Consider the following 26,583-nt stretch of genomic DNA (forward strand, 5'->3'; position numbering starts at 1 on the left):
GTGTTGGAACGAAGATGCCAACATGGAGGACACGAACATCGGCTGCGACCGTGAACGAACATATCCAACCGGAAACATGTTCTACAGCTGCAATTTGTATCTCTGTACTGAAAATCTACGATAGTTTTCTCACTTTTATCTCGTATTCACTTTTGTCCCGTACTCACTTTTACTTGTTTTCACTTTCGATTAACTCTCACGTTCACTGCAAATCGTAGACGGATAGTCTTCGTCTTACTTTTGCCTTCTTCTCACTTTCCTCGTCGCTTGCTTTTCAGTATTGCATTTTAAACGGAGCCCTTCTCTGCCACAACCGTCTCACTCTTACCCTTCTTCTTCCTTTCCTCTCGTCTTCTCCACCTTCCTCCGACTGCGACACTCTTTTATCTTCTCCTCAGCGTTATCTTCACACTCTCTCTTTCATCTCCGTACCAGACATCCTACATCAATCCTGTCACTTGCAATTCAGTCAAGGATTTAGCAGCTGTCGGTCATGATAACGTTGATTCACCACGTTGAGTCACCTCGTTCACAGATATCCTGACGTCCATCTATTTTGTCGCCTCACGCACACAGCTTCTACTTCTTCCAACCTCTTCCCTTCATTTTCTTCTCAACTGGTTGGTTGACTAAACTCCCCTCCACATCTCCGACAGAGCAGCTCCAGACCACTCGACCACATCCCAATACACTTTTAAGCAACCACCTATCATGAGAACTGCACCCATTCACAGCTCACTTTTATCCGACACCGAATACGGCAACTCCTTTTGACCAGTCCAGCTGTACTCTAACAAGAGCATCAGGTTCCCATGTAAATATTTCTTGGAGTATTCTTGGATGCCTTTTCTGACCATTCACTGACATTGGCATTGGTATATTCTTGATACAGCTAGCCCTGATTCGTGTAATTTCTCACAGAAAACAGAATGGCAACGGACGATGTCATTGAAACGGATCTTGTTCGGGCACAGGTCAATGAAAAGAAAGCCAAGGACACATTTTCCGCCTTCCAGTACGAGAACGTGCACCAGCACAACGTTTGGCCAAGATGGCGCGTCAAGCCGCCGTGGCTTAAATTGGGGCCAGACGAAGGTCACATTCTTGAGCCGAACACCGCCGATATGGTGAAGGAATGCGCACGCTTCCCACTCGACCACCACTGCCGTGTACCAATCGTGTACGAGCATTTTGATCAGTTAAAGGTAGTCTCAAGACATGTTGGTTTTCGGGACTACAGACCATTTGTGACATTTTTGGACACCGAAGGTATGTTGGGTCATATTCAAATATCAAATGGCCCCGGTCCAAAGCAAGAAAGTATGGTGTTCTGACCTTGTGCAGCCGGAGACATCTTTTCCACTTGCGGAACGCTTGTAGCGACAAATTTCGGTGCTCCTAGCGCTTCGCAGCAAACAATGCCGGGTGTGAAGGCCTTTGTAGGCAACCTGAAGGAGCTGGACAGACGCCCAGATCTCCGAAACATTGTTTCCAAGTCCACTGATTCCCGATCCACAATCAAACACGGAAAGATGATCATGACGATCTGAAAGACGATCTGAAAGACGACCCTTGCCCAGTTGAAAACATTATCCACGCAATGATCAAAGGAGGGCGAAACTGGCGCGACTGTGATGGGCACGAGAAAGAGGACACGCAAGGGGCGCTAGGTATAAAGTGGAAATGCGGTGGAATCGTGGTTGAATCGTGACTTTATGGAAGGGTACTTTTTTTTTTTTTTTTTTTTTTTGCGTATTTTTAGAAGGATCCTTGTAAAGGCTCTATTACAAGTCTCGTGAAGTGGTATGACTTTTCCTAAATCGAGTTTTTTCGTTCGTCTTCATTTTCGTAGTCTCCGTTTCTAAATTCCATCGGTTGGACGTCACCGCTGCAGCTACGTGATGGACGCTCATATTCTCTCTGCAATAACTTTGCACTCAAAATTCGTAATGTCATTGTTTGCCAAAAATGAACGAAAGCCAAGTTGCAACAAAAAATACAAAAAATAAACTCGGAATCTCCCGAGCCGAAGTCGAATCGGCGACTTTTCGATAACAATGCAGCCATTACAGTCGAACGTGATCACCAGCTACACCATCGGGAGTGACCAAAGTCGTAATGTCCGATTCTTGGCAGCCGCGGCAACTAACGCACTTTTATGTGGTGACCTGACTTACACTCGTTCTATGATATAACCATACCAATACAGCTTTGGTGGTCGACTTACACGGAGAGCGCTACATTGCTCTGGCGAGATCGCCTAAAGCCGCTGTAGCTACTTCGTAAAACCCCCTATCCCGGCGCCTCGGGCACTGTAAATTGATCTTCCAGCCGTTCAAATAAACTGAGCCGCGTCTTTCACTGCCAAGATGCAACCACACACCCAAGGAATGAAAACGTAAATCTTAATGCTACAGAAACGTCCAGGGCGTGTGGCCTTTGGTTGTGAATGGAAGTTGAGTGCAATATGATGAGCAATACGAACAATCCATTGAAGCAAAGGCTTCAATTGTGTCGATAAGGGTGTGCTATATCTTGGATCAAGTACATCATGACTCCGTATATGGCGCAGTGCAATGTTGCAGGCGATGCACATGTATGAAGGTTTCTCAGGTTCGTCCAAGTTTGTAAACAATTTTGTCTCACATTTCCATTGCCTTTCCGTCCCAAGTTGCTATTCTCAGTCTCGTGTCAGGAACTTATCGGCTGAAGCTTCAAGGTTCAAGCACTGCACCATATCTCAGCCTCACCTCACCTCACCTCACCTCACCTCGCCTTATTCCGACCGAAATCCTACTCACAATCTAGTTGCGGTACAGAGCCCCGTATAGAGGGCATTTCCTTTCCTTTCTCTCCGTTCGTCTAATTTTCATTTCCCTCATCTCTTTGACTGCAACACGCCGTTGCGCGGAGGGTACTCGTGATTGTGTCACCGTTGTCAACCCTGACGAGCATCAATTCACTCTCCTTTGGCGTTGATTTGGACCAGTTACTGCCTCTTCATTCGTCTCTCCACACCTCAACTCTCCATCAGACCGATCTGAAACAAGCTCCAAGTTCCAACAACTGCAGCCATGGCCGACGCGCAGAAAGCCCCAGTGCCACAATCATCTCAAGTAACCGTCGCCGTGGACGACTATGCGACCATCCCAGACGCAGTTGACGACGACAGAACGATCACAGACATTGACTACGATGACGACCGGACCATCACAGACAGCCACGTCGACGACGGTGCAGCAGTGTCAACCACGTCGGAGAGAAGAGCAGCCTGGCTGGTCAATGCCGGCAGTACCGCGACAATGCCCATTGTCATTGATGATGTAGCAGATGCTCCGCCAACAATTGCAAACAACCCACATGTGCACGAACCCAATATCAAGGTGAAGAAGGAAGACGACGACGTGGAGGAAGTAGAGCCGCCATCCGCGCCCATCCTGCGCGATGGCCAAGATGAAGGCATTTTTTCGATTCTGCCGTTGCCCAAGCAGGAGGACGGCCGGGCCCCAGCTGACAGCAGAGAGAACACGGCAGCAGACGACACGGCAGCCGTGGCAGTCGCGGCAGCACAGCATGCCCAACAACATCAAGTGGATCAGACAGGCGCGGCCGGCCCCAACAAACTGCCGCCCCGGGACCTGTTTGCCGGCGTCGACGTCGACAGCATCGATCTATCGGACATCTACGAACACACCCTGGGTCAGCCAGACATGTTTTCCATGGACCAAGCTGTCGAGATGCAACCTTTGGACGATCCTCCTGCCGCAAAACACCATCCTGCAGCGTCTTCGTGCGAGGCCCATTTTACAGCATTGGGCGATGACTGGTTAAACAGCCTAGTCGTCACTGACGCTCCAGACGACAACAAGGATACCCTCTCACCAGAACGGGCAGAAAACAATGTTACGGTAGCTCAAACAAACGCGGGCGAAGACACAGGAACCGACGCTGGCCAGATGGAGGCCGTAGTCACCGAGGCGGGCGTGTTGGGCGACGAGGGAGAGAGCAAGCAGGCCGCCAATGGCAACACCTTGGAGACAAGTGGCGTTGGTGTGGCCATTAGTAGCAAAGCCCATACAGCCGGCAACAAGACTACAGATGCAGGACGGAACACTCTAGTAGACATGAACGTTGAAGCAGTGGTGGCAGCCAACACCAACACGGCTGATAATGCAATGGCTACGGTCAATGTCATGACTCCCGTGTCCGCTACAAGTGGGACGATCATGGACTCGAATTCTGGGGAAACCGGCGTCGGGATTACGGAAGTGGCCATGGCCATGGACCCGAAGACACCACAGGAAGAGGCGTTGGAGGTCGACAGAGACAATGCAAATACCACAGGTCATGGGAACGAACGAAGTCATGTAGGTCCGTCGTCATCTACGCCAGCAGTTGCACCGGAAGAGGCTGTCGCAACCCAACTGGCAGCTGCACTGCGCGCAGAGTCACCGCGCCAGGAGCCGGGAGAAGCAGTGCACACCGATGCAGCTCGGGCCGATGCGCCTCAGGATCCCGCTGCCCTGCCAGCCATGGACATTGACACGGCCGCCGATACCAGCGCCGATACCAGCGCCGTTGCCAACGCCGATGCCAACGCCGATGCCAACGACTCCATCTTTGTCGACCCACATCCAGAGGTCGACCAAGAGGACCTGGACCTCGAAATTGACGACGTGGAAAACAGTTTCGCTGTCCAGGGGCCCGGCTACGCATGGAACGACGTCGCCACCATGACCGAAGGCCGCGGCATCCGCGTCCTGGAGGAAGCCGTCACCAGTGCCACGGCCATGTGCCACAAGGTGGTCGCCGCCCTGTCGTCGGGGTCGGCCGCCGACGCACGCATCAACGCAGCATACTGGAAACGCGAGTTTGCCCGAATCTGCGAGGCGCAAGACGCGTTCGCGGTGCATGTGGGCGTGTCGGGCGGCACGGGCGCCGGCAAGACGACGCTCATCAACGCCTTGCTGAACATGGACGAGCTGCTGCCGTCGGGCAGCGACGGCGCCGCGACGGCCACGGTGTGCCGCGTGCACAAGGCCAGAGCGACCGACAAAGAGACGGGAACAGAGGCGGACGTCGTCCCCTTCCGTGCAGTCGTCACGTTCAAGACCGAAGAGGGCATGTGCAAGTGGCTCGAGCCGATCCTGGCGGATGTGGCAGATTACTACCAGTACAAGGACCGACAGGCACGGCGAGAAGCGGCCAACGCCGGACGCGAACCAGACAGCGACGACGACGACGACGACGACTGCGAGTCCGGCGCCGACGACGGTTCAGATGGCGAGTACATCCCGCCCAACGAAACAAAGGAGCAGCGCAAGAACCGTCTGGAGGCAGAAAAGGAAACGGCAGACGAAAGAGAAGCGAGACGGAACGAAAAGGCCAAAGAAAAGGAAATAAAACAGCGCAAGACAGACGTCGACAGCGTAGCGGCCGATTCTTTCGATGAAGAGTTTGACGAGCAGGGCCTCGTCGACAAACTCGTCTGTGTCGAGGCTGTTTTTGGCCTCGGCCTCGAGCACCTGCACGGTTGGACTGTCGAGAAGCTGCTCAACAAGGACAAGTTCCCCATCGCCAAGTGCGTCGGGCGCACCAAGACAGTCTCTGGCGACGAGGCTGGGGCATTCTCCAGGGCCGTGAAGCCTTACCTCGACAGCACACCCATCCCAGACGACTATGACTTTGAGGATTTTGACAGCAAAGATGGGGACGAGGGGGAGAGCGACGACGACGATGAGGACGACGATGAGGGCGACGAAGATGAGGAAGGGGGAGGGGAAGTGGAAGGAGAGGGAGAGGACGACGAAGAAGCAGGGGATGAAGATGAGGATAGTGGAGGTAGCGAGCAAGGGGAAGAAGACGAGGACGACGTCGTCTCATTCCATATGCCCACAGTCCTCTGGCCCATTGTCGATCAGGTCGATATCTACCTCCGCGATGCTCCCCTTCTGGCCAACGGCATCGTACTGACCGACCTACCTGGACTGGGGGATGCCAACGAAGACCGCGCGAACGTTGCCAAGGCCTGCTTCGACAAGCTCGACATCACCATGGTCGTCACCCCAGCCATCCGTGCCAGCGACGAATCCTGCGCCGTCAATCTGCTGTCGGACAGCGAGACCATGCACCTGCGGCTCAGCAACCGCCTGGGAAAGCGAAAATTTTGTGTCGTCACCTCCAAGACCGACGACTTGGACTGGGAGAAGTACATCACGTCGACGGTGCAGCCACCCCCCGGCAGCGTGTTGGCGCACCACACGTACGTCTATAGCATGCTCGAGGCGCAGCTGGAAAAAGTTGCCGAGCAGCTGCAAAAGGTCGACGACGCCATCGTAGAAATGGACAACGACCTCCAGCTGGAGGAGCACAGCATCGGTGCGGACGCCACCCAGAAGGTGAGGACCTTGAACCTTGAAATTGTCAGCACCAAAGCGTTTCTGCCGCCACTGCACCAGCGGCAGCGGGAGCTGGAGGCATGGCTGACGCACTACACCGGGCTGCTGGCGTTCCGCGCAACCGAGTGGCGCAGCAGGAAGATTCGCCGCAACATCCAAGAGACGTTCCGGCGCAAGACGGTCGGGGCCCAAGCCAAAGCCAACGCAGGCGCCAAAGGCAAAGGGAAGGCGAAGGACAAGACGGCCGGTGACGGCGAACAGGAACAATCATCGTCGGTCGCCCCAGTCGAAGCACCCGTCGTTCCAGCCGCTAGCGACAAACCCAGAGAGCCAGAACCCATCGATGTGCTGCCAGTCAGCGCCGGGGCGTACTGGAAGATCCGCAAGCACAAAAGACACGGCAGCAGCCGGGGCGGCAGCTCAAAATTCGAGGAGGGATTCCCAAACGTCGTCTACACGGGCGTGCCTACCGTGCGAGCGTGGATCCGGGCGGCGACAATACCGATGCGCCAAAAACATGCCACGACGCTGCTCAAACGGCTCACTGTCCTTTTGAACCAGCTGAAGACGGGCTTCGGTGAGGTATCGGAAACGGCATCGGAAGCGGCATCGGCACCAGCACCAGTCCTACCATCCCCCACTTCGCCGTCTGCCGGTGCAAATACAAATGCAGGACAAGGGCCAGAGCTCGTCACACCCATAATTGTTCAGGCTGCCCACGTAGTCGACAATCCAGGAGAAGCGGTCCGCGAGATTCTTGCCAAATTCCAGGAGGTCCTAGGTAGGAACCTCGACAACTGTACCAAGAAACTCGAGGCGCAAGTCAGTACGTGCAATCCCATGATCGAAGCGGCGTTCAATCAGCCAGCGGTATTGCCGTCGGCAGCTAGATCGGGATCGGGGGGTGCCGACGAAGAAGCTGCTCCGGGTGAGGGTGGCACTGTCAGCAAGGCGAGAAGACCCAACTTCAGTGCGCCCAGTCGCCTTGCCGTCATTGCGGGCGTCAAGAGCTGGCAATACCGGACCATCATGAAGAATGGCCTGCCCAGAGGAGCAACGGTCCGCAACGCAAACAATGGAAAAAGCAAACACAAGCCGGACATGTACGCCACGACCATGCTCAAGGGCGTCAACGGGAGAAGCGTGCGCATGCCCTGGGCCACGCATGCCGCCATCATCCGCCGCCAGGGCGGGCCCTACCTGAGCATGGGAAAACTTCCGGGGGCGTACATGTGGATGCGCGGCATGACCGACATGGTGTTGGCCGATGTCGTGGGCCAGTGGGAAGCGAGCCTGCAAGAGCGCCTGCCGCGCGAGACAGAGACGGCACGGCGTCTTCTCCTGGACGCGTGGAGCCGCGCACTGGCCCGTCTCCGCGTGCGCCTCCCGCCCTTCTTTGCAGGAAGCGAGGCCGAGGCCAACCTGCGGCAGCACCTGCTCGCCATCTTTGCCATCCGGGACTGTGCTGTCGATGCCGCCCAGACCGCCATGGAACATGTTGCTGAGCAGGGCAAGGGCGTGGCCATCCTCGTGGAGGGCATCCTGGCCAAAGGCTGGAAGGCCACGTTCAAGACGGCGTCCGAACTATCGGGCAAGGGTGTCTTCGACGCGCGCCAGTCCATGATGGAGCAATTCGCCATCGCGAGCACGACAAAGCTCGTCAAAAAAACAATGCAGGCCATGGACACGCAGTACCGCGAGAACGTCGGCGTGTTCAAGGAAAAGGTGTCGGAAATTTGTGAAGAGAGCCTCGTCCAGATCCAGCAGGAGTTCGTGGCCATGATGCGTCGGGTCGCCGGCACCAATTCTGACCTTGGCTTTCGGCCGCGCCTCGACGAACGCGCCCGTCGCATTCAGGGCATCATCCTCAACTGGGAAGGCGACTGGAAGGCGCCGGATGCGTGTGCGCAGATCGATGTCGATGTCGATGTCGATGTGGACAGCGGCGGAGGGAGCATCGGCTGCAGCGACGAGGCGTCTTCGGCCATGCCCACAGAGTATCCTCCAGGGCCCGTTGATCCATCGCTCGAAGATCTGCTGCCCGATATAACGGCCAACGTAGACGACGGCGACGGCGACGGCGACTGCGGTGACGAGGCCCTCAATGCAGACTTGATGGTGGTTCCGGGCAATCCCAAACGCGCCAACAAACGCAAGGCGGCCAACGATGGCGGCAAGACCAAGGCACCAGGGAAGAAGCGAAAAACGGCAGCAGCACCAAAGAAAGCTGCGGGCAAGGCTGCGAGTGGAAAGGCGGCTGCAAACAAGGCTGGAGGATCCAGAGGTGGGAGAGGTGGAAAAGGGGCTGCAAGAGGAGGCAGAGGGGGCAAAGGGGGCACAAGAGGAGGAAACGGAAGAGGAAGAGGGAAGAGCTAAAGTGGGGCAAAACTCAGCATGTGGTGGTCGGCCAAGATTGGAAGGATGCATGAAGGAAAGAGCGACTGGTTCGTATCAACGACGTCAAATGCACGTCGGTTGGATCAACCTTTTGTCGAATTCGACGCTTTTCTAATATCCATTTGTTGAATTGGTTTTTTTTTATGGGCATTGCCCCTGGTTTCTTTTCTTTTCTTTTTTTTTTCTTTTTTTTCTTTTTTTTCTTTTTTTTCTTTTTTTTCTTTTTTTTCTTTTTAAAGGACTTTACTTGCCAACTTGAATGATTTTTTTATTGAATAATTTGCGTTGAATTTATTTCCAAATAAAAATTAATACATAAACGAAGACAAAGACACATACATATCCAATATTTTGTCTTCAATAGCTTCTTTTGCTATTTCTACTGTTTCACTTTTATTCTTGACCCTGAGCTAAATATATCTAGAGGTGGGATTCTTGCATATTTTCGCTTCAATCTTCAGGCAACATCGTGCGAAAACGTGGTCCCAATACGAAGACGTCCCGCCTTTTAGACGGCTTTGGTTCGTAGAGGCAAATCCAGGCAATCGCATGAACCAACCAAACGAAACAGGCGGCAAGCCGTCCAGTGAACCTCCGGGCCAATGCCAGCAGCTTCAACGGCCTTTTCCGGTATGTGGAGTGTTTTTCTTTTCGCAAACACAGAAATGTTGCTTGTTTTTCATACAAATCTACTTTACAGTATCTCCGATAGCAATCTCGAATTTCCATCCGGCAAATCTTCCCCGGTATTAGAGTCCACTTCACTCGGCCCATCTCGGACTGCACGCTCTTTCGGGGTTGGTAATACTTCCCTAGACGACGTTTGCATCGGTGCTTGTCTGTTTCCAAAACGTGCTAACGTCCCCCTAGTTCTTAAGATTTTAAGCTTGGACGTCTGGACCCAAGCTAAGATCAAAGTCTTGGCAAGGGGGCTTGGCCGAGCAGACGCTCATCGTCGGGTCGAGCGGCACCAGGAACCACGCGGAGCTTTGCAAACTAAAACAGTGGGCACTCACAGGAAGCAAAACGACAAGGAGGGAGAGAGATCCTAAAAAAAGGAGTGAAAATACGAGGGTTTTGGAGAGACTGGCCACTCACAGGCTTCCGAGCCATTCGTCGTGCAGGGGTCTCGTTGGTCTGGAACAGGGCCTAGTCCTTCCTTCTTTGGGGCCTCTGTCTTTGATTCTTTATTTACCATCTCATTCCGTTTCTTGTTTAACAGTGTTTGGCTCTTTCTCGTCTTCTTTCGTTTTTCTGCCTTTGTATTTCTGAGTTTTCTTTTTAGTTTCCTCGTCACCTCACACATTCGTTCTGTTGTTCGTCTGACATCAACATCACACTCGTTCGAAACACTCGTTACGTTTCCTTCCACCACCAACATGCTGTCTCGCATCCTCCTTGCTGGCCTGCTGCCCGCGGCCGTCCTCGCCCGTACTGACCTCTCTGGCTGCACCTCCAGCGTCGACGGTGCCAGCCTGATCTGGTACGTCCCCGGCACCGGCGAGCTCTGCGAGTTTATCGACTGTGGCGGCGGACGCGCCCCTCCCAAGACCACCGTCCCGGGCTGCCCTGGCTACACCGGAACCGCCACCGTCACGCCCAGCTTCCTGCCCGGGTTTGGCGGCAACGCGGCTGCCTCGTCTACCGCTGTTAGCCAGCCGCCGGCATCCCCGTCTGCCGAGTCGTCGCCCGCTGGTGCTGCGTCTATTACTGCGTCCGCCACGACCTCTGTCGGGTCCGGCACCACCACCGTGACTGCTCCCACCACCACCTCTACCACCGACGTGAAGTCAGAGCCCGGCGTCGTTGTCATTTCCGGCTCGGACGGCACCACGACCACCATTGCTCCGTCGGTCACCCCTCCTGCGGGCGGCAACGGCACGAACACGTCCTTGCCTCCTGGCATCATCGTCACCGACGGCAAGACCAGCACGGTGTTCGGCACGAACAAGCCGCCCACCAAGACGACAACCGGGGCGACTGCGTCGACGGCCGGTGCTGTGGCCCTCAGCGGTGCGGGCGGTCTCCTGGGCGCGGCCGCCGTCGTCGGTGTTGCTGCGCTGCTGTAAATGGAGTTGATGGACGCGACGGATGGACGGGACTGGGGAGAGGTATCTTAGGAAACTTGTAATACCGATAGACAAATATTAGCGACAATCCGTACTCTGAAAATTCGTATAATTGCATGTCCTGATTTATGCACAGTAAACGTCTTGGTGCATCGAAAAGGCTACACGTGATCACCTGCGTCTCGGCTAGCGCGTCCGACAACCAGCCACGTTGATTGGACCACGCCGCCAGGCTTTCAGGGGATGGATGGCACGTCCCTCCTCTAGGCCGCGTCTGGTGCGTTCTTTGGCCCCGTTTCTTTCTCCTCACTGCGGCAACCAGATCGACCAGCGCAGCGGTGCACCAGTCGTGCCTTCCCCCTCCTCGTTCGACTGCATTGTTCTTGCCCAACGGTGAACGACCAGAAAAATAAGGCGACAGGGAAATTGCGCACAAACCATCTCTGGCCGATTCTTTTGCTTCACTTTTCACCCTCCAGCATTTTAGGTCCTCACTCTACGCCCGCCGCATCCTGTCTCGTACAGCGTCTTCTGCGCCGCGTCTCATCACCGCTCCCTTGCGTGCCGCCCTTTGCTGATCGTGAAACGCACACGTCCCGCTCTCAAACGGCGCTGCATGCCAGCGCCTTGGTTCGGTCGATATTTTGTTCAAAAAAGGGTTGGGCCGACTGCATCCCAGCGCGCGTGAGGGCGTTTGACGGTTGTCGTTGTTGCTCTTTTGCTGCTTTCGGCGGCTTCCCTTGCACGCTGTCCGCACGCTGTGCACGCTGTTGTCTCGCTCTTCGCCGTGCGCACATTCCAGACGTCACCGACCGTTTACGGAGTATCGTGATCACCGGCACGAAAAACACTTAAAAACGACAAACGGGCCCTGAGTCGGTTGTTGTTGATTATCAACAGCGCTAGAACATCTATCCTGCACAGCGTTTCTATACACACACAATGTCTTCCGATTCAGAACCGCCTCCGTCCGGCCAAACGCCTGCTGCGGCCGCTGCTGCTGCGTCAAACGCCGTTGTTGACATGGACATGGACTCGGACAATGTCCCGCACAACTCCGTCGAGGTGCCGTCGACGCCATTGGGCGCGGCCATGGGCGCCGAGACGGTCATCCCCGCATCGCAGGAGACCATTCTGTCCACTGAAGGCCCCGGGTCGCCCATGGACGCCGACGAGTCGTTCCGCACGGAGCTCAACGACCACGAAGACGAGAACCTTGACGTCGAGGTCGAGACTGCTATTCCTTCCATGATTCCCTCCTCTCTCACGCCGCCTCCCTCGTCACAACACCGCGCAGAGCTCGCACAGCAGCAACGGCATCCTCTTCCGCGGCGCCAGCCTCCGTCCCACTCCCCCTCGACCGCCGCCGTCAACGGCAACCATGTCTCCAGTGCCGTGTCCCAGTCCTCCGCCATCCCCTCCCCGCCCGGTACCGGTCTCACCTCGGTCGCACAAGCGCGACGTGACGCTGCAGCGGCCGCCGCTCTCGGCCTGGGCCCCGCTGCTTCGTCTGCTGCGGCGGCTGTTGCTGCTGCTGCTGCTGCCGCCGCCGTTGCGGGTAACTCGTCACCGCTGCTGGGCGGCGCCACTGATTTCGTCCCGCCCACACCAGCGCAGATTGCCGATGCGACCCCCGACGAGCTCCGCGCCATGCTGCAGGCCAGCTTGGCGGAGCACACACGCCTCAAGACGGAGACGGCGCACCACAAACTGCAGTACAACTTGTTGACGCTGCAGGCCGACGAAGACGCCAAGCGCGCAGCCGTTGAGCACGAGATGACACGGCGCGAGGTCGAGGCTCTGCGCGCGGCGGACAGGGCGCGCCAGGCACGCCGCGACCTGAGCACGAGCAGCGCCACGGAGACGTCCGAAGCCAAGTACCGCCAGCTGAAGACGTGGTACGACGAGGCCGCGGAAGAGAACGAGTTGCTGCAGAAGCGGGTGAAGCTGGCCAAGCGGGTGATCCAGCAAAAGGAAGAGGAGATGGCCGGGCTTGTCGACGAGAAGGAGCTGTTGCTCAACCGGCTGCGCGAGAACCGCGAGCACTTCCACCTCCTCTGCAGCCCTGGCGGTCTGTTTCACGGCGCCATGACGCCCAAGCCGCACAGCTCCCCTGTCCACGCGCGGACCACACCCTACCAGACCCCCAAGCGCGGCACCGCGACCACGGCCGCACCGGCGACGTCGACGTCGACGTCGACCGCCACCTCCAGCCACGCCAACCACGCCAGCGCCGAACCGTTTGCGGCGCTGCTGCAGGCGCTGAACCAGGAAAACAACAGCGCGCCCAACACGCCGTTGACGGGCCACTGCCCGCCGCCACGACATGTCGCCAAGCACGTGCGCAATGTGCAGTCTCTGTCCTCGCTGCCGACCACACCGACGTCGCGCCCCCGCGGCGGCGAGTACGCGGGTCTGCTGCCGTCGGTCGACCTGGTGCCGCAGACGGAGCCGCCGCCGGCGCGGTCGGGCGGTGTGGGCCATGGCCACAGCCACAGCGTGAGCCATTCCCACAGCCAGGGCTTCACGACGAGCGCCAGCGGCCGCTACTTCCCCGAGACCCCGACACGCCCACGACACCGCCTGCCTGGCCACCCAGGCGCTGCCGGCGCACCTGCAGGTGGCCGCCGCAGTCGCGAGAGCACCATTTCGGTAGACGAGGATGCGCATGGCAGTCACAGCCACAGTCACAGCAATACGCTTGGCCATGGGCCCGGTGGCTCCAGTGGCTCCAGTGGCCGTGTGCTGAGTGGCAACGAGGACATTGCCCGGCAGGCCCTGGAGAGCGTGGCACGGACGACGACGCAGTCGTTCCCGCCGCCGTCGTTTGGCACGTCGCGGTCCGCGCGTCCCCTGGACCGGTCGACGTCGTCGAGCTCGGGAACGGCCGCGGACGAGCACGTGTTTGAGAGCCAGGCGAGCCAGGCGGCGTCGGCGATGCTGCGGCGGGATGCGCGCGAGAGTTTTGAAGTGGCGGCCGCCCGCGAGGCGTCCCGAGAACGAGAGGCTGCTGGTGGTAGTAGCGGCAGCAAAATGCAGGCGAAGCTGTTTGGCGGCGTCAACAAGGCCGGCCACGGCCCGGGCGCGGTCGACAAGCGCAAGTTCAGCGGCGCGCAGCATCCGACGCACGCGTCTGCGCACGGTGCGGAACACGAGCACCACCACGGCCTCGGGGACGACCGCCACGGCAGCGCCCACCCGCAGGCCAGCCCGACCAAGAAGGTGCGCGTCGTGCCGTCGCTGCGGGACACGACCGACAGCTACCGGCACCACCACCACCACCACCACCACCAGAGCTACCAGCACCCGTCGGCGGCGCAGGACCCGGACCGCGTCGGCCTGGGCATTCGATATGATTAATGCTGGGCGGTGCTGCCGTTGCGTCCTCTCTCCATCTTACGACATCCTGTATTTGCATTTTGCATTTACATTTTGCGTTCGACTGCTTTCAGTTTGCATTTGTGTTCCGCTGCATGGGAATGTACGACTAATTTTGATCTTGGTGCTGTGTTTGACTGATGATTGGATTGGTTTTTGGACGTTTTGGACGCTTTTGGACTTTGCAATTCTGGTCTTCCTTCTGGTCCTTTCTCTGACAGTGACATCCTTTATGCCAATTGTGTTGGGTTTCCGTCTACTTTAAGACGACATGACGGAGAATGGATGTTTCGGTTCGGCTCCCTTTTGTTTTGCTTCCTTTCTTTTCTGTTGGCTTTGCCTCATATGTAGCTAGATGACAAAATACCACGACTTTCCAACGATTTTACTCGACTCGTCAAAATGTAATCCGACGTGTTGCTTTTGTCTTTTCTAATCATGCCCCGTGCCCTATTCCTGGAAATGCGATGCTAAAGCTGCTCTCCTTCGGCTCTCGCTTGTCGATTTCGTGGCACTGCCGAAAATGGGTCTCGGGCGTCGGCAGTGGTCTCTGCTTCCTGTTGCTTTCGGCGGGCAGTCCCACAGTGGGATAAGTGTTCATCCACTGCCACTTTGTTGCCACCAAAAGAGTTCCCCCGCGTCCCGACGACGTTCCCGAAGCCCCTACCCGATCAGTGAATCTGGAGCCATTTAGTGCATTTTGTGGCAGTTTAGTGGAGCCCATGTCCCCAGTGCCAGCGCTTTGGTGAGGTTTAGCGTTGTCAGATGTACTTGCTGCCTACACTACACCCAAAAGAGCGTGTCGACTAAGTGGACAGTTCCTAACCGGCTTATATTTACAAAAGTCACGGACAACGGCTCGTTGTCTCGAGATATCCCGGGACCTCTCCATTGTTTTATGAATGCAACGGGGATGTTCTCGAGAGATCTGTTTTTACAGTCGTTCCGTCTCCATTACTTTCCTTCGTCCTTCTACTTCCCCAGATTAGTCATCTTTCACCACCGACGAGCCTCACAACAGCAAACCGAAGCTCTCCCACTGCTTCGCCCTCCTTCGGCGGCATTGTTGCCGTCCACACACGCCTCGTCCCGCCTTCACAATGACCGTCCCCCGCGGCGTCGCCGCCATCCTGACCAAGACGCCCACCGACACGGTCGTGCTGTCGGCCGTCCGCACGCCCGTCTGCCGAGCCAACCGCGGCCTTCTCAAGGACGCCTACCCGGAAGAGCTGCTGGCCACGGTGCTTGCGGCCACGAAGCGCCATGCGGCTGAGCGGTACGGCCTGGCGCACCAGCGCGTGCAGGAGGTGGGCGTGGGCGTGGTGCTCTCGGAGCTGGGCGGCAGCAAGGCGGCGCGCATGGCGCTCAACCACGTGGGCTACGACACGCGCGCGACGACGCTGTACACGGTGAACCGGGCGTGCGCGTCGAGTCTGCAGGCGGTGGCGCTGGTGGCGAACCAGATCCGGGCGGGCGACATTGACGTGGGCATCGGCGCGGGCATGGAGAGCATGACGCGCAACTACGGCAGCCGGGCGATCCCCGTGGACGCGTGGCCGGCCCTCCGCGACTCGCCGGACAAGGACGCGCGCGACTGCGTCATGCCCATGGGCCTGACGAGCGAGAACGTGGCCCGGCGGTACGGCGTGGGCCGGGCGGAGCAGGACGCGATGGCGCTGGCGAGCCACCGGCGGGCGGCGCGGGCGGCGGCGGCAGGCGATTTTGTGGCGTCTGCACAAAAGGGCGACGCCGGCGAGGTCGTGGCCGTCACCACGCAGTACCAGCCGCTGCCGCCCAAGGGGGCACCAGCCGACGCGCCCCCGGCGCCCGTTGAGCAGGTCACGGTCACGCAGGACGACGGCATCCGCGCCAACGTGACGGCCGAGGCGCTGGCCAAGCTAAAGCCGGCGTTTGTGCCCGAGGGCGGCACCAGCACGGCCGGCAACTCGTCGCAGGTCAGCGACGGCGCAGCCGCCGTGCTGCTGGCGCGCCGGTCGGCCATTGACATGGATGCGTCGAACCAGCCCATCGGCCGCTTCGTCGGCGCTGTGACCGTCGGCTGCAGGCCCGACGAGATGGGCGTCGGCCCTGCGCTGGCGATCCCCGCGCTGCTCGAGCGCTACGGCCTGGCCGTCGCCGACGTGCACCGCTGGGAGATCAACGAGGCCTTTGCGAGCCAGGCCGTGTACTGCGTGCGCGCGCTGGGTCTCGAGAAGGCGTGGGCCGAGTCAGACGCCGACTACCGCCAGTCATTGGCGGCACGACCGGCGGCGCTCGTCAACCCCGACGGCGGCGCCATTGCGCTGGGCCACCCGCTGGGCGCGACGGGTGCGCGCACGGTGTCGACGCTGCTGCACGGCCTGCAGCGGGACGGCGGCGAGATTGGCGTCGTCAGCATGTGCATAGGGACGGGCATGGGCATGGCGGCGCTGTTTGTGCGGGAGTAATCTCTGCGCTGCCACTCGGTGCTACGTCTGCATTTTGGCGGATGAGCGGAATATAAGAAAAAGAAAATGGGTATATGATATTTCGTATGTCTATGAACCGAACACGATCTAGCAAAACCTAGAACCTATCCGAAACAATCGTCCCAACGTGCCACCGACTTAAGCGTCCTCTTCTTCATCCGGTCCGTAGTGATACCGTTCAAACGCCTCCACCATCAGGTCCAGCCGCATCTGCAGCACACCCCGATCCACCGTCCACGGCTCGGGGGTCCGCAGCGCCTCAAACTCGCGTCGGATCGAAGCGTGGGCCGGGCCCAGCTCGACGGGGCATTCGTCGACGGTGCGGTAGTATGCCGGCAGGGCCATGTCGTCGTCGTCAGACTTGCTCGCGTACGGAGGAGGCGGGTCAAATGCACACCACTCTGCGTCCGGGTCCGTGAGCGGCAGCCGCATACGGCGGTGGTTGTGCATCAAAAAGTCGAGGGACGTGAGACGGCGCATAATGTCCGGCGCCAGCATGTCGTGCGATGGCAGGTAGGCCGGTGGTGGGCCGTACTCGGGCACGTCGACGCGCGGCGGGACGACAACGGGATCCTCCGCGTCGAAGCGGCCGTACTCCTCCTCGGGCGTCGCCGGCTGGTAGAACGCGCCGTACATCTCCGCCTCCTCGTCGTACGTGTAGGGCGTCATGTCGTGCACAATGGGGGCGACCGGCACCGACGGATCGTCCAGCTGGTCCGCAAAGCGCAGCAGGCGGACATACACTTCCATGTGCAGCGTCGAGACGTACGCAAATGCATAGGGCGCGTCGGCCTTGGTCTGCGGCTGGTTGTCGTACTTCATGCGGACGCACCGGCGGCGGGCAAAGTAGGCCCGCTTGCGGCGTTGGAGCAGCAGAGCGTCGTGCAGGGCCTCACGGGCACGTTCGACTTCATAGCGCGCCAGCTCGAGGGGGCTGAGGCCCGCCCTGTATTCCTCTTCCTCCGCGTCGTCGGAGTCGTAACGGTAGCGGTCACCGTACCCAAGCTGCATGTGATCGTGCTCCACGTCGTATAAGTCGCGATCGTCTTCGTCGTCCTCATCGTCGTCCTGTTCCTCCTCGTCGTCTTCGTCGCCCTCCTCGTCCTCGTCCTCGTTCTCCCCGCTGGCCAGACCAAATGTCTCGGCATTGTATTCGTCTGCGACGGCGGCCATGCTCTCGGGAGTCCATCCGCGATTCTCGTCATACACGCTGTCATCATCGGTATAGGCGAGCGCCAAGTCTGCCAACTCTGCCATGTCGCCCTCCTCTAGGTCTTCGATCGTCTCTCCGTCCTCTCCGTCCTCTCCGTCCTCTCCGTCCTCGCTTTCGTCGTCTTCGCCCATTTGCGAAGGGATATAAAACTGCGGGTGGGCAAAGTGCGTAAACAGCTCCCGCGAGTCCATGTCGTGGAAGATTTGGGTAAAGTGCAGCTGCAAGTGCGCGTGCCAGCTCTCACTGCCGTCGTTGGGCGGTGGCGGCCGCCGCTCGGCTGGGTTGGCCAGGTTGGGGAGCCTCTCTGGGAAGCCCGCTGTTCCGGCGAAGAAGGCCATTTTGACGGCGTTGTGTGTGCGTGTTCCGTATAGTAGATTAGATCTGGCGATCAGGGAATGCATAAAACCGAGCGAGCAGAGAAGTCTCGCGATTGTGGTAGACGTCTTGGATGCGAACCGAAGCGATGGCACGATCTCTGCGAGGAAGAGGCAAAGTGAAGACGAAGAGGAAGAGACGTGCGACATGACGAAGCAGAGCCAAAACCACATTTAAATATGCGTAAAGAAAACGGACTTTCTCAGCAAACAGCAATGTGCTGAACGCTGACAAGACTGATATATAGCCATCGTTGGGTGATGTTCGTTGACTTACACGACGATGGAAGTACCATTTGTATGTGGGTTTGCGGGTCGTGGTACCACGCTAACAGATAAAGTTCCAATGTTTTTTTCTTCGCCATGTCGTGGTCATCGTCTGTCAGGTGTCCTTACCTTAGGTATGGAACAAATTAGAATGCGAATCTTATTATGTGTCAAAAATGACGTAGGGATACTCGTATTTCCTCCATATCATTTGTTGTCGCCACCGACTCGTTTTGTTCTTTTGTGGCATTTCGTGACATTCTTGTTTGTTTCCACACTCACTAATGTTTTCACATTACCTGTCTTTTTTCTACCCAGAAAGTACCATACACAAAAAATATCATTAATCTTATAAAATATCGCTTCACACATAGTGTTTGAATGAAATGTGCATGAACGCAATAAATAGGTAGATGTGAAAATCCAGCAAAACCTTCCAAAAAATTACAGGAAAATTCAGACATCTCAACGCCGGCTACGCTGGCTAGAACGATGGCAGAAACAGAAAAACAGCCTCGTCCAAACATCAATCAACATCGTCGTCAGCATCGCCGTTGCGGTTGGCTTCGCGCCAAGCACCCATCTCGGCCACCGGCACGCGACCGCGCAGCCACCGCAGCGTTGCCTCTGTGCCCCGCTCAATCACATTAAACCGCGGGACGCGGAACCGGTTGCCCAGCACCTCGAACCGCTGCAGGCCGCCCTCGCCGCCCAGCAGGCCGATGCGCGGGTTCAGGTGCTCAATGTCGTTGTTGCTGACGTCCACAATCAGCATCCCCTTGATGCTCTCCGGGTGCAGCTCGGCCAGGTGGTTGTTGCCCGCCAGCAGCACCGTCAGGGCCGGGAAGGCGTCCCGCAGCCGCGTGTCGGCCGGCAGCGACGACACACGGTTCATGCTGACGTCCAGCTTTTGCAGACGGGGCGCACGGAGGCACTTGACCAAGGGGTCCAGGCTCGTAATGTGGTTACACGACAGGTTCAGCTCCTTGAGCACGGGCAGCTCGAGGCCGTCGCTCGCCGCCGCGTCACCAAAGTACGCCTCGCCCTTGAGCTGGTTCTTGGACAGCGACAGCGTCGTGAGCGTGGCCGCAAAGAAGGACAGCGCGTCGGGGAGCGCCGTGAACAAGTTCTTCTGCAAGTAGATCTCGTAGATGGTATGCTCCTGAGCAACACGCGACGAGATCACCGGATGAAGCGAGGATGCCTCTGTCTCGGAACGATCAAGGACGCCGCCCTTCTTGACGGCCCAAAGCTGGTTGGAGACGGTCTGTGAGCGCGAGCGTGCGGGTGAGTGGGGCAGAGACGTCGGGGGAGTCGCAAATTCGTCGTCCGACCGGCTGTCATCGCGGTCGTCATCGCCACGTTCTCCAGCAGAGGCGCCGCTCAGTCTGCGCCTGCGCTGGGGGCCGTGTGCGCCCGTCTTGGTCGACAGCTCCGTCACTGCATCACGCAGCTCGTCGTTCATCTCGTTCTGCGTCACGTCGGACTGCGGGTTCAGGATGAACCCCTCCTCGCCGGGGCCCAGGCCCATGTCGGGCTCTGGCTCCAGCCGCGCGGCCAGCGTCTCCTTGATGTCGTCGGTGTCTGCCGTGCAGAATTTCTTGTCCCGCAGGGGGTTGCCGCTCAACCGCAGCATGGCAAGGTTGTCCATGCGACCGACCTCGGGTGGGATGGTGCGGATGTCGTTGCTTGAGAAGTCGGCATGGCGGAGGTGGCGGAGGCTCGTGAAGCCGTCGGGGATGCTGTTGATGCTGTTCTCCTCACCAATCAGGGTCATGAGAGCTGTCCAGTTGGTCATGTCGGGCAGCATCTGCAGACGGTTCATCGAGACGAGCAGTTGCTGAAGCGCTGGTAATGCGACGCCGTCCGAGCGCGTCGTCGATACGAGATGCGTAATCTGGTTTGACGTGACATCCAGGATCTGCAGGTGCGGCATCGTTGACACCGCATCCTCGATCAAGACACCACTGAGCTTGTTCTTCCGCACGTTCAGCTCCACCAGTGGCAGCTTGGACAACGGCTCAAACACCAGGCTCTCAAAGTTGTTCTCGCTGATGTTCAGAATGCGCAGCTTAGTCATGTTGCTGAGCGTCAGCGGCAGAGCCGAGATGTTGTTCCCGTGAAGGTCGGCGATCTCTAGATTCTCCAGCTTCGCGAACGACGGGTCAAGTGGTCCGTAGAACAGATTTCCGCCCAGCTTCAGGTCGCGCAACGATGTGATTTGGGAGATCACCTCGAGAGCGTTATTCGTGATTCGGTTTTGCGACTGAAGGTGTGTTAGTAAACCGCCACATAGTTTTTACCACCTAGTCATGTTGGATGTCGTAATCACTTACCAGGTTAAGAGACGTTAAAACTGGGAGCCTCCGGAGGCCCATCGGCAGACTAATCAACATGTTACCATGCAGGTCCAGCGTCTCGAGCCCACCAAAGATGTTGCCCTTGCTGTCCTCCATCTCCGCCAATTCTTCGAGAGACTGGTCGGGGAAGACCGATTCGTCAATCATCTCGATCTCGTTGTCGGCAGCCACAAAGCGCGTCAGATCGACCGTCTCAGCCCAGGATCCATCGTACGTGCCCAAGGCATCCGCATCATACATGCCCATGACTTCGGCCGGGATTTCGCGTAGGTTCAGGGCGGCGATGTTGAGGCGACCGCTTGTCCGCGCGGCATTCACGCGAGCCAGAACCACCTTGGCCGGCGTCTCGCCATTTTGGTTTCGGTTGAAAGGATCCAAGTTGAGACCAAAATCAAACGTTGTGTCCGTGGGCACGACCGGCTCCGCATCAAACGCGCTGTCACCCAAGCTAGAGAAGGACGCAGCCGGCGTGCTCAGTGGCGATGCGGGGGATTCGCGTGTTTTTTCACCCACGTTCTGCGAAGCCACGCGCTTGGCTGCCTTCGCCCTGGCAATCTGCTCCCGCAACGCTGCGGACGATTTTCTGCTGTTGCTGGCAGGGTTTTGGCCCGTCAGCTCGGCTGAACCGATGCTCGGAGCCGTTGATACCGTTGACGCATTGGATGCATTGGATGCTCCGGTGTCTTCATAAGACGTGGACGATGCACGCGATGCCATGGAGCTTTTCCGCATTGTAACGGGTGAGGCGACAACAGTAGAAGATGTTGACCCATCCATACTATTCATAGACGGCTTGCGAATAAGGCCGCTCACAGACGCACGCGACTTTAGTGGCCTGGCAGCAACGGTCTTGGACGCAAACCTGCCTGGCGCAGTAGCGGTACGGGACGAGAATGCCGATGGGGTATCTGGTGGAGCAGCAGACGACTTTTCGGGATTCGGTGTGCGGGACCTTGGCGGCAAGAATGAGGGTGCCTCTGCCTGCTCTCGTAAGCTATTCAGAGCGCCATACTTTTGACTGGGTGCCACGCCAGGACCGATTGAGGCACGACCACGCAGAGTCCGCGTTGCTGTGGGACGGCCGGGGGTTGCGACTTCATCTATGGGAACAAACGACGACGGAACGGCAGTTCGGAATGAGTTGACTGACGAACGGACGTTAGGGGCGGTGTCGTCGTTGCCGGAACTCGAGCGTGAGCGGCTCGGTGGCCGAGAACCCGACCGGGTCGAGCTGTCTGACCGGTAACTGGACCCTGGCCGAGAACCAGCGCGCGAGCCCGTGCGACTACCAGGACGCTGCGGGATTCGTGCCGCCTCTGGGTCGTAGAATGCAGTCGTCTTTCCCTTGACGGCAGGTGAGCTGGGGATCTGTGCCAGCGTCTCCATGGTCCGCTCAGCAAGAGACAGCCGTGCTCTAGAAGGACGCGCCCCAAGCGATTCCAGCTCCGTAGCGCCCACAATGTGGTCCTCTGCCAAAACATCTTCATCTGGACTCGTCGAGTACTGTGACACTGTCGGGGTGTGTTGTGCGGACCGGCTAGGCAAGTGCTGTGCAGATATTCGCCGTGACAGGGTGCCGGCCGTGCCAGGTCGATTGAATGTATTGCTGTCATCGGCTAGCCGAGACGAGGGTAATGGGGGTGCGCCCATGCTGGCTCGTGTCTTGCGAGGAGGCGCTGCTTTTGCAAACTCCCCAGAGACGGCGCGCGTGCGCGGTGACGCGTTGCGAATGGCGTTTTTGGCTACTGAGAGGCTCGAGTTCGAGGAGGATGGCGAGAGGCCGCCGAGGCGGTCTTGTGACGGCATGGAGCGCAGCTTCGGGTTGCGCAAGTCTCCTCCGGAGAGGCTTTCCCGCGACGGCTTGGCACGGAGAGGCATGGGTCGTGCGGGATGCGACGATGCGGCCGGTGCCGTTCCTGTTGCAGACGAGGCATTTGCATTTGTGGAGGACGAGTAGAGAGGGAGTCGGGAGGTAGGTCGTGGCAAGCCGCTAGGGCGCGGTATTTGCGTTCGGTCGGCCATTGTATCGGTGGTGTCGGAACGTTGAGATATTGGGCCGAGAGGTCTTGTGACGAGGTCACAAATGTAGGCCGTTGACCGCAGGCGCGAGCACAGAAAAGAAACTGGTCATAAAGCTTGTTGGCCGATAAAGTCCGCACGGATGCTGAGCTTTGGCGCGCAGGGCTGTGTGGGGAGCAGGGCAGATGTTGGTAGGGTTGTTTTGCAGCGTGTGCGTGAGTGCTAGCCACAGAACCTTGCAGCGGCCAAAGATGAAGGTATCGTGGAGTTGGCTGTTTGTGTCGACGCTGGCAGTGGTGTTCCTCGCCAATTCAACCGCACACGTCGAGTAGAGGAAAATAAGAAAAGACAAAAGAAATCGGATAAAGATCGACAGGAGCTCACGGCCAGGCCAGCGTTAGTCGTTCAGGGGTCAGTGCAGAAATTACCGTTGCACAGAACGGACATGACAAGGGGGGCGGCCGGGGGGGCGAAGACAAGACGGTGAGACGAGGGGATGGCGAACTGGACGAAGTGAACATAGAAAAGCCGAGATAAAGGAAATTTGGTGCGGGTGCCGATATAAAGGCTCGAGGTAACGGTATCACCAGAAGAGAAAAGGGGAAGCGGGAAAGGGGGAAAGCGCGTATAGGAAGGAACGTCGTGGTCAAAGTTCGGGAGAGAAGGCGCGAAGGGCACAAAAGGCTTCAAATGACAACCAGTGGGGTGCGACGTGCAGCGATGTCGTCGTGGTTCATCGCACCTTCTCTGTGCTTGAGTCAGTGTCGTGCGGCAGAATCCGAAGACCAATTGGAAAGAGCGAACCATCACCAAAACAAACAACGGATTGCCCCATCAACAAAACGTAGCTTTTTTGTCTCTTATTTTCCCCTAAGACCCCACCCAGGAAGCTACAGTAGGCTGCACGCTACACTGAATTTGGAGTAGCCTGTAAGTTTTAGGCCTTGGGTGCTCTAAAGAACAACACTAACGCCGTCCCGTCCAATCCAAACTCAACGGCTCCTGAACGACAATGCGGGCACAGATTAGGACTCTGTGGGGCATATCAGGAGATACTTTCAGGGGGAAGAGGAAGATACTCTCCATTTGTGACTTTTTCATCTTTTGACTCTTTGTTATTTGGTTGCGGAGAACAATCGATCTGCTGTGGCCGAAATGACTTTTTAAAAGGGGCAAACGAATACCTACGTGTAACTTACACTGCGCGTGATATTGCTGGTGACTCTGAGCGTTTGTTGACATTGAGAAGGCGCTGCGAGTTTGGCTGGCAAAACGCTGTAACGGGGGCTTCCCATTTGCGCTGTAAGGCTATGTAATTGGGAGTACCAGTGGCTCAAAACCGGCCGTAAAAGTCATGTTTCGAAACACTTTCGGCAGTGACAAGGAAGCAAGGGGCATCAAGACGGCGAAACCGCCCGGATACCCAAAGGGGGAAAGAATAGTACGGCAGCGAGCCGAGTCGTGCCCACCGCTAGGCTGAAAGAAGAGGGCGAGGAAAAAGCAAAAAAGGAGTAATACGGAGTACGATGCACAACAGATCCCCTTGCTTCCGCAGATCTCCAAAGTACGCCAAAAAGCCACGGCAAACTGTGTCCGCACATCTTGATTCTGCACAAAGCCAGTTCAGGACATAAAACAAAGAGCAGTGCACAAGCAGTCAAAGCGCACTGTGCACGGAGGATCTGACTCGGCAACAGAGGCGCCAGAGACGGTGAATTAAAGACAGGCGTGTCGAACGCTGGTAAGACAGCTAGGTTGCGGGGTGCAGTACTGTCTGGTGGTGGCCTCAGTTATGCAGTGTAAGGTGGAGAAAGGACGTATTGGATTCACGATACGAACAGTAACGAAAACAAAAAGACAAGCAAGGATGCAAGTAAATACGAAACAAAATTGAATATTGCAGTGCAGTAGGTATAGGGGATTAATGGAAGAAAATACTCCATACTATCCTCGGATAGGAAATAATTCAACTTATGTCGTACTTCATACTAATGTATTATCTCATATTTTGTGACAAAATATTGATTAAAATATTGAATATTATTTAAAGACAGGAAGAAATAATAAACAGAATGTTCAAAACACGTCCGTGTTAAAACCAAATGCCCTACAACGCCAAAAGGATCCTAGACATAAAAAAAGAGTCACGGAAAATTGTTTACCAAGGAGGAAAGTGACAGTGTAGCGGAAAAAGACTGGGTGAAAACAACCACGAGAGATGTCAACCAGAAGAGGACATGGAAGGAAATGGAAGCCGGTCACAAGAAAGGGATGTAAATTACCATTGACCAAAAAAAAGGCTCATAAGATCCATCGCAGCCTATTGTGAAATAAGGGACGTCAAGACTTCCAGTTAAATCTACCAGTTGTCTAACTAGTACTCCTTAAACCATTCGTAACGCCAATTCACATGCCTCCCCGTTAATAAATGCCCCGTCGTTCTTTAAAAGTATATATAAAGACCGCGCCACATGTCGCTGGCCTTTTTGTATACGTTGTTGCCGAAGGTGGTCGTATCCTTCATGTACGGCACAGGGTCGCCGCGGTGCTTGGCATTTTCCAGCTTCCAGTACGGCACATCGTTGTACCGGCGCAGCTTCTCGCGCATCTCTAGCTTCTTGGACACTTTGGCATTGCCCTCGTCCACGCTGCGCTTCGTCGTGTAGGCCAGGTTGATCTTGTGGATGTCACCGCCGTTGTCGGCAGCCTTGGCCGCCGCCAGCAGCTCGGCCGCGTTCCTGGAGGCCGCATCGCCCGCCGTGCCACTGATCCGCGAGAGGAACCCCTTCATATCGGTAGCGGCGCCCTTGATGTTCTCGTACATCTGGTTGAGCTGATTCCACAAAGCATGGGCCTCGACAATGTCGGTGTGGGTGAGGGGGCCGCCGTCGTCCGTGGTCGATCCACGGCTGCTTCCGTCGCCCGCACTGGCCGACTGGACTGCATTGTGGCCGAGGCCGAGGACCTCGTGCTCGAGGGTGGCGTGGTTGCGGTCCATGTCTTCCATGAGCTGCTCGACGGCGGTGCGGGTGCTGTCGACGGCGTCGGCAGTGGGGTCCTTGAACGAGTCGGTGCCCGGGTAGACCTCGAAGGGAGTAGTTGTATCGACGTTGCCATTCTCTAGAGTGGCTCCAAAAGCCTCCGTGCCAATATCCTCCTCAATATATGGGGGAATGTTGGCTGGCATCGGGGTGTCTTCATCCATCAAGGGCGGGAGACCTTCCGGAAAAGCGGCCGCGTCAGGAAATGCGTGGATGTTCTGGACGGGCATATTTGCCGAGGCCAGCTCCGCAATGGATTTGTCTCCGACGTTGATGTAGGGAAGAGAATAGAAAAACATGAGAAAGGACACAGCAATGAAGCCCCAGAAGGCAATCGACTTCTTTTGACGTATCATCCTGGTGTTTGGATAAAGCATCTTGGCGGGTGGTGTGGCGAGATTGACTGTGGAAAGGAATGGACAGTATTCAACGAATGCGGCTGATATCAACAGAAATCAAATAAGAGAACACAATGCAAAAGAGAATAAACAGTGGAAGCAAAGACGGAAGAACGAAGGAGACGGAAAGAAGAATGCAGGCAAACGATTACGGTGCGAAAAAGGAAACAGATATCTTCCCTTTTTATTCTCCTCTCTGTC

General features: G+C 57.0%; 7 protein-coding genes and 1 non-coding gene across 8 annotated transcripts; 4 read left to right on the forward strand and 4 right to left on the reverse strand.

The window, feature by feature from the left end:
• Positions 1-2,017: 2,017 nt before the first annotated feature.
• On the reverse strand, positions 2,018-2,104 carry SPBR_09486. Its single transcript has one exon. It is a non-coding gene; the product is annotated as a tRNA-Tyr (tRNA).
• Positions 2,105-3,074: 970 nt separating this feature from the next.
• On the forward strand, positions 3,075-8,774 carry SPBR_04031 (uncharacterized protein; the record flags this gene model as incomplete). Its single annotated transcript, XM_040762316.1, has 1 exon — positions 3,075-8,774. The coding sequence occupies one exon, from the start codon at positions 3,075-3,077 to the stop codon at positions 8,772-8,774; it is 5,700 nt and encodes a 1,899-aa protein (XP_040621646.1).
• Positions 8,775-10,174: 1,400 nt separating this feature from the next.
• On the forward strand, positions 10,175-10,864 carry SPBR_04445 (uncharacterized protein; the record flags this gene model as incomplete). The annotated part of the gene is made up of 1 exon (XM_040762728.1): positions 10,175-10,864. The coding sequence occupies one exon, from the start codon at positions 10,175-10,177 to the stop codon at positions 10,862-10,864; it is 690 nt and encodes a 229-aa protein (XP_040621647.1).
• A 942-nt stretch (positions 10,865-11,806) lies between these two features.
• Positions 11,807-14,224, forward strand: SPBR_04113 (FAD-dependent oxidoreductase-like enzyme; the record flags this gene model as incomplete). The annotated part of the gene is made up of 1 exon (XM_040762396.1): positions 11,807-14,224. The coding sequence occupies one exon, from the start codon at positions 11,807-11,809 to the stop codon at positions 14,222-14,224; it is 2,418 nt and encodes an 805-aa protein (XP_040621648.1).
• A 1,118-nt stretch (positions 14,225-15,342) lies between these two features.
• On the forward strand, positions 15,343-16,689 carry SPBR_04261 (acetyl-CoA acyltransferase; the record flags this gene model as incomplete). Its single annotated transcript, XM_040762544.1, has 1 exon — positions 15,343-16,689. The coding sequence occupies one exon, from the start codon at positions 15,343-15,345 to the stop codon at positions 16,687-16,689; it is 1,347 nt and encodes a 448-aa protein (XP_040621649.1).
• Positions 16,690-16,848: 159 nt separating this feature from the next.
• SPBR_04249 (uncharacterized protein) lies at positions 16,849-18,261 on the reverse strand (the record flags this gene model as incomplete). Its single annotated transcript, XM_040762532.1, has 1 exon — positions 16,849-18,261. One exon carries the CDS (start codon positions 18,259-18,261, stop codon positions 16,849-16,851), a length of 1,413 nt encoding a protein of 470 aa, XP_040621650.1.
• Positions 18,262-19,090: 829 nt separating this feature from the next.
• On the reverse strand, positions 19,091-22,946 carry SPBR_04047 (uncharacterized protein; the record flags this gene model as incomplete). The annotated part of the gene is made up of 2 exons (XM_040762331.1): positions 19,091-20,830; positions 20,901-22,946. 2 exons carry the CDS (start codon positions 22,944-22,946, stop codon positions 19,091-19,093), a joined length of 3,786 nt encoding a protein of 1,261 aa, XP_040621651.1.
• Positions 22,947-25,386: 2,440 nt separating this feature from the next.
• Positions 25,387-26,340, reverse strand: SPBR_04359 (uncharacterized protein; the record flags this gene model as incomplete). The annotated part of the gene is made up of 1 exon (XM_040762642.1): positions 25,387-26,340. The coding sequence occupies one exon, from the start codon at positions 26,338-26,340 to the stop codon at positions 25,387-25,389; it is 954 nt and encodes a 317-aa protein (XP_040621652.1).
• Between the last annotated feature and the right edge of the window lie 243 nt (positions 26,341-26,583).

This window comes from Sporothrix brasiliensis (assembly GCF_000820605.1).
Source record: "Sporothrix brasiliensis 5110 chromosome Unknown Cont16, whole genome shotgun sequence".
Taxonomy (NCBI): domain Eukaryota; kingdom Fungi; phylum Ascomycota; class Sordariomycetes; order Ophiostomatales; family Ophiostomataceae; genus Sporothrix; species Sporothrix brasiliensis.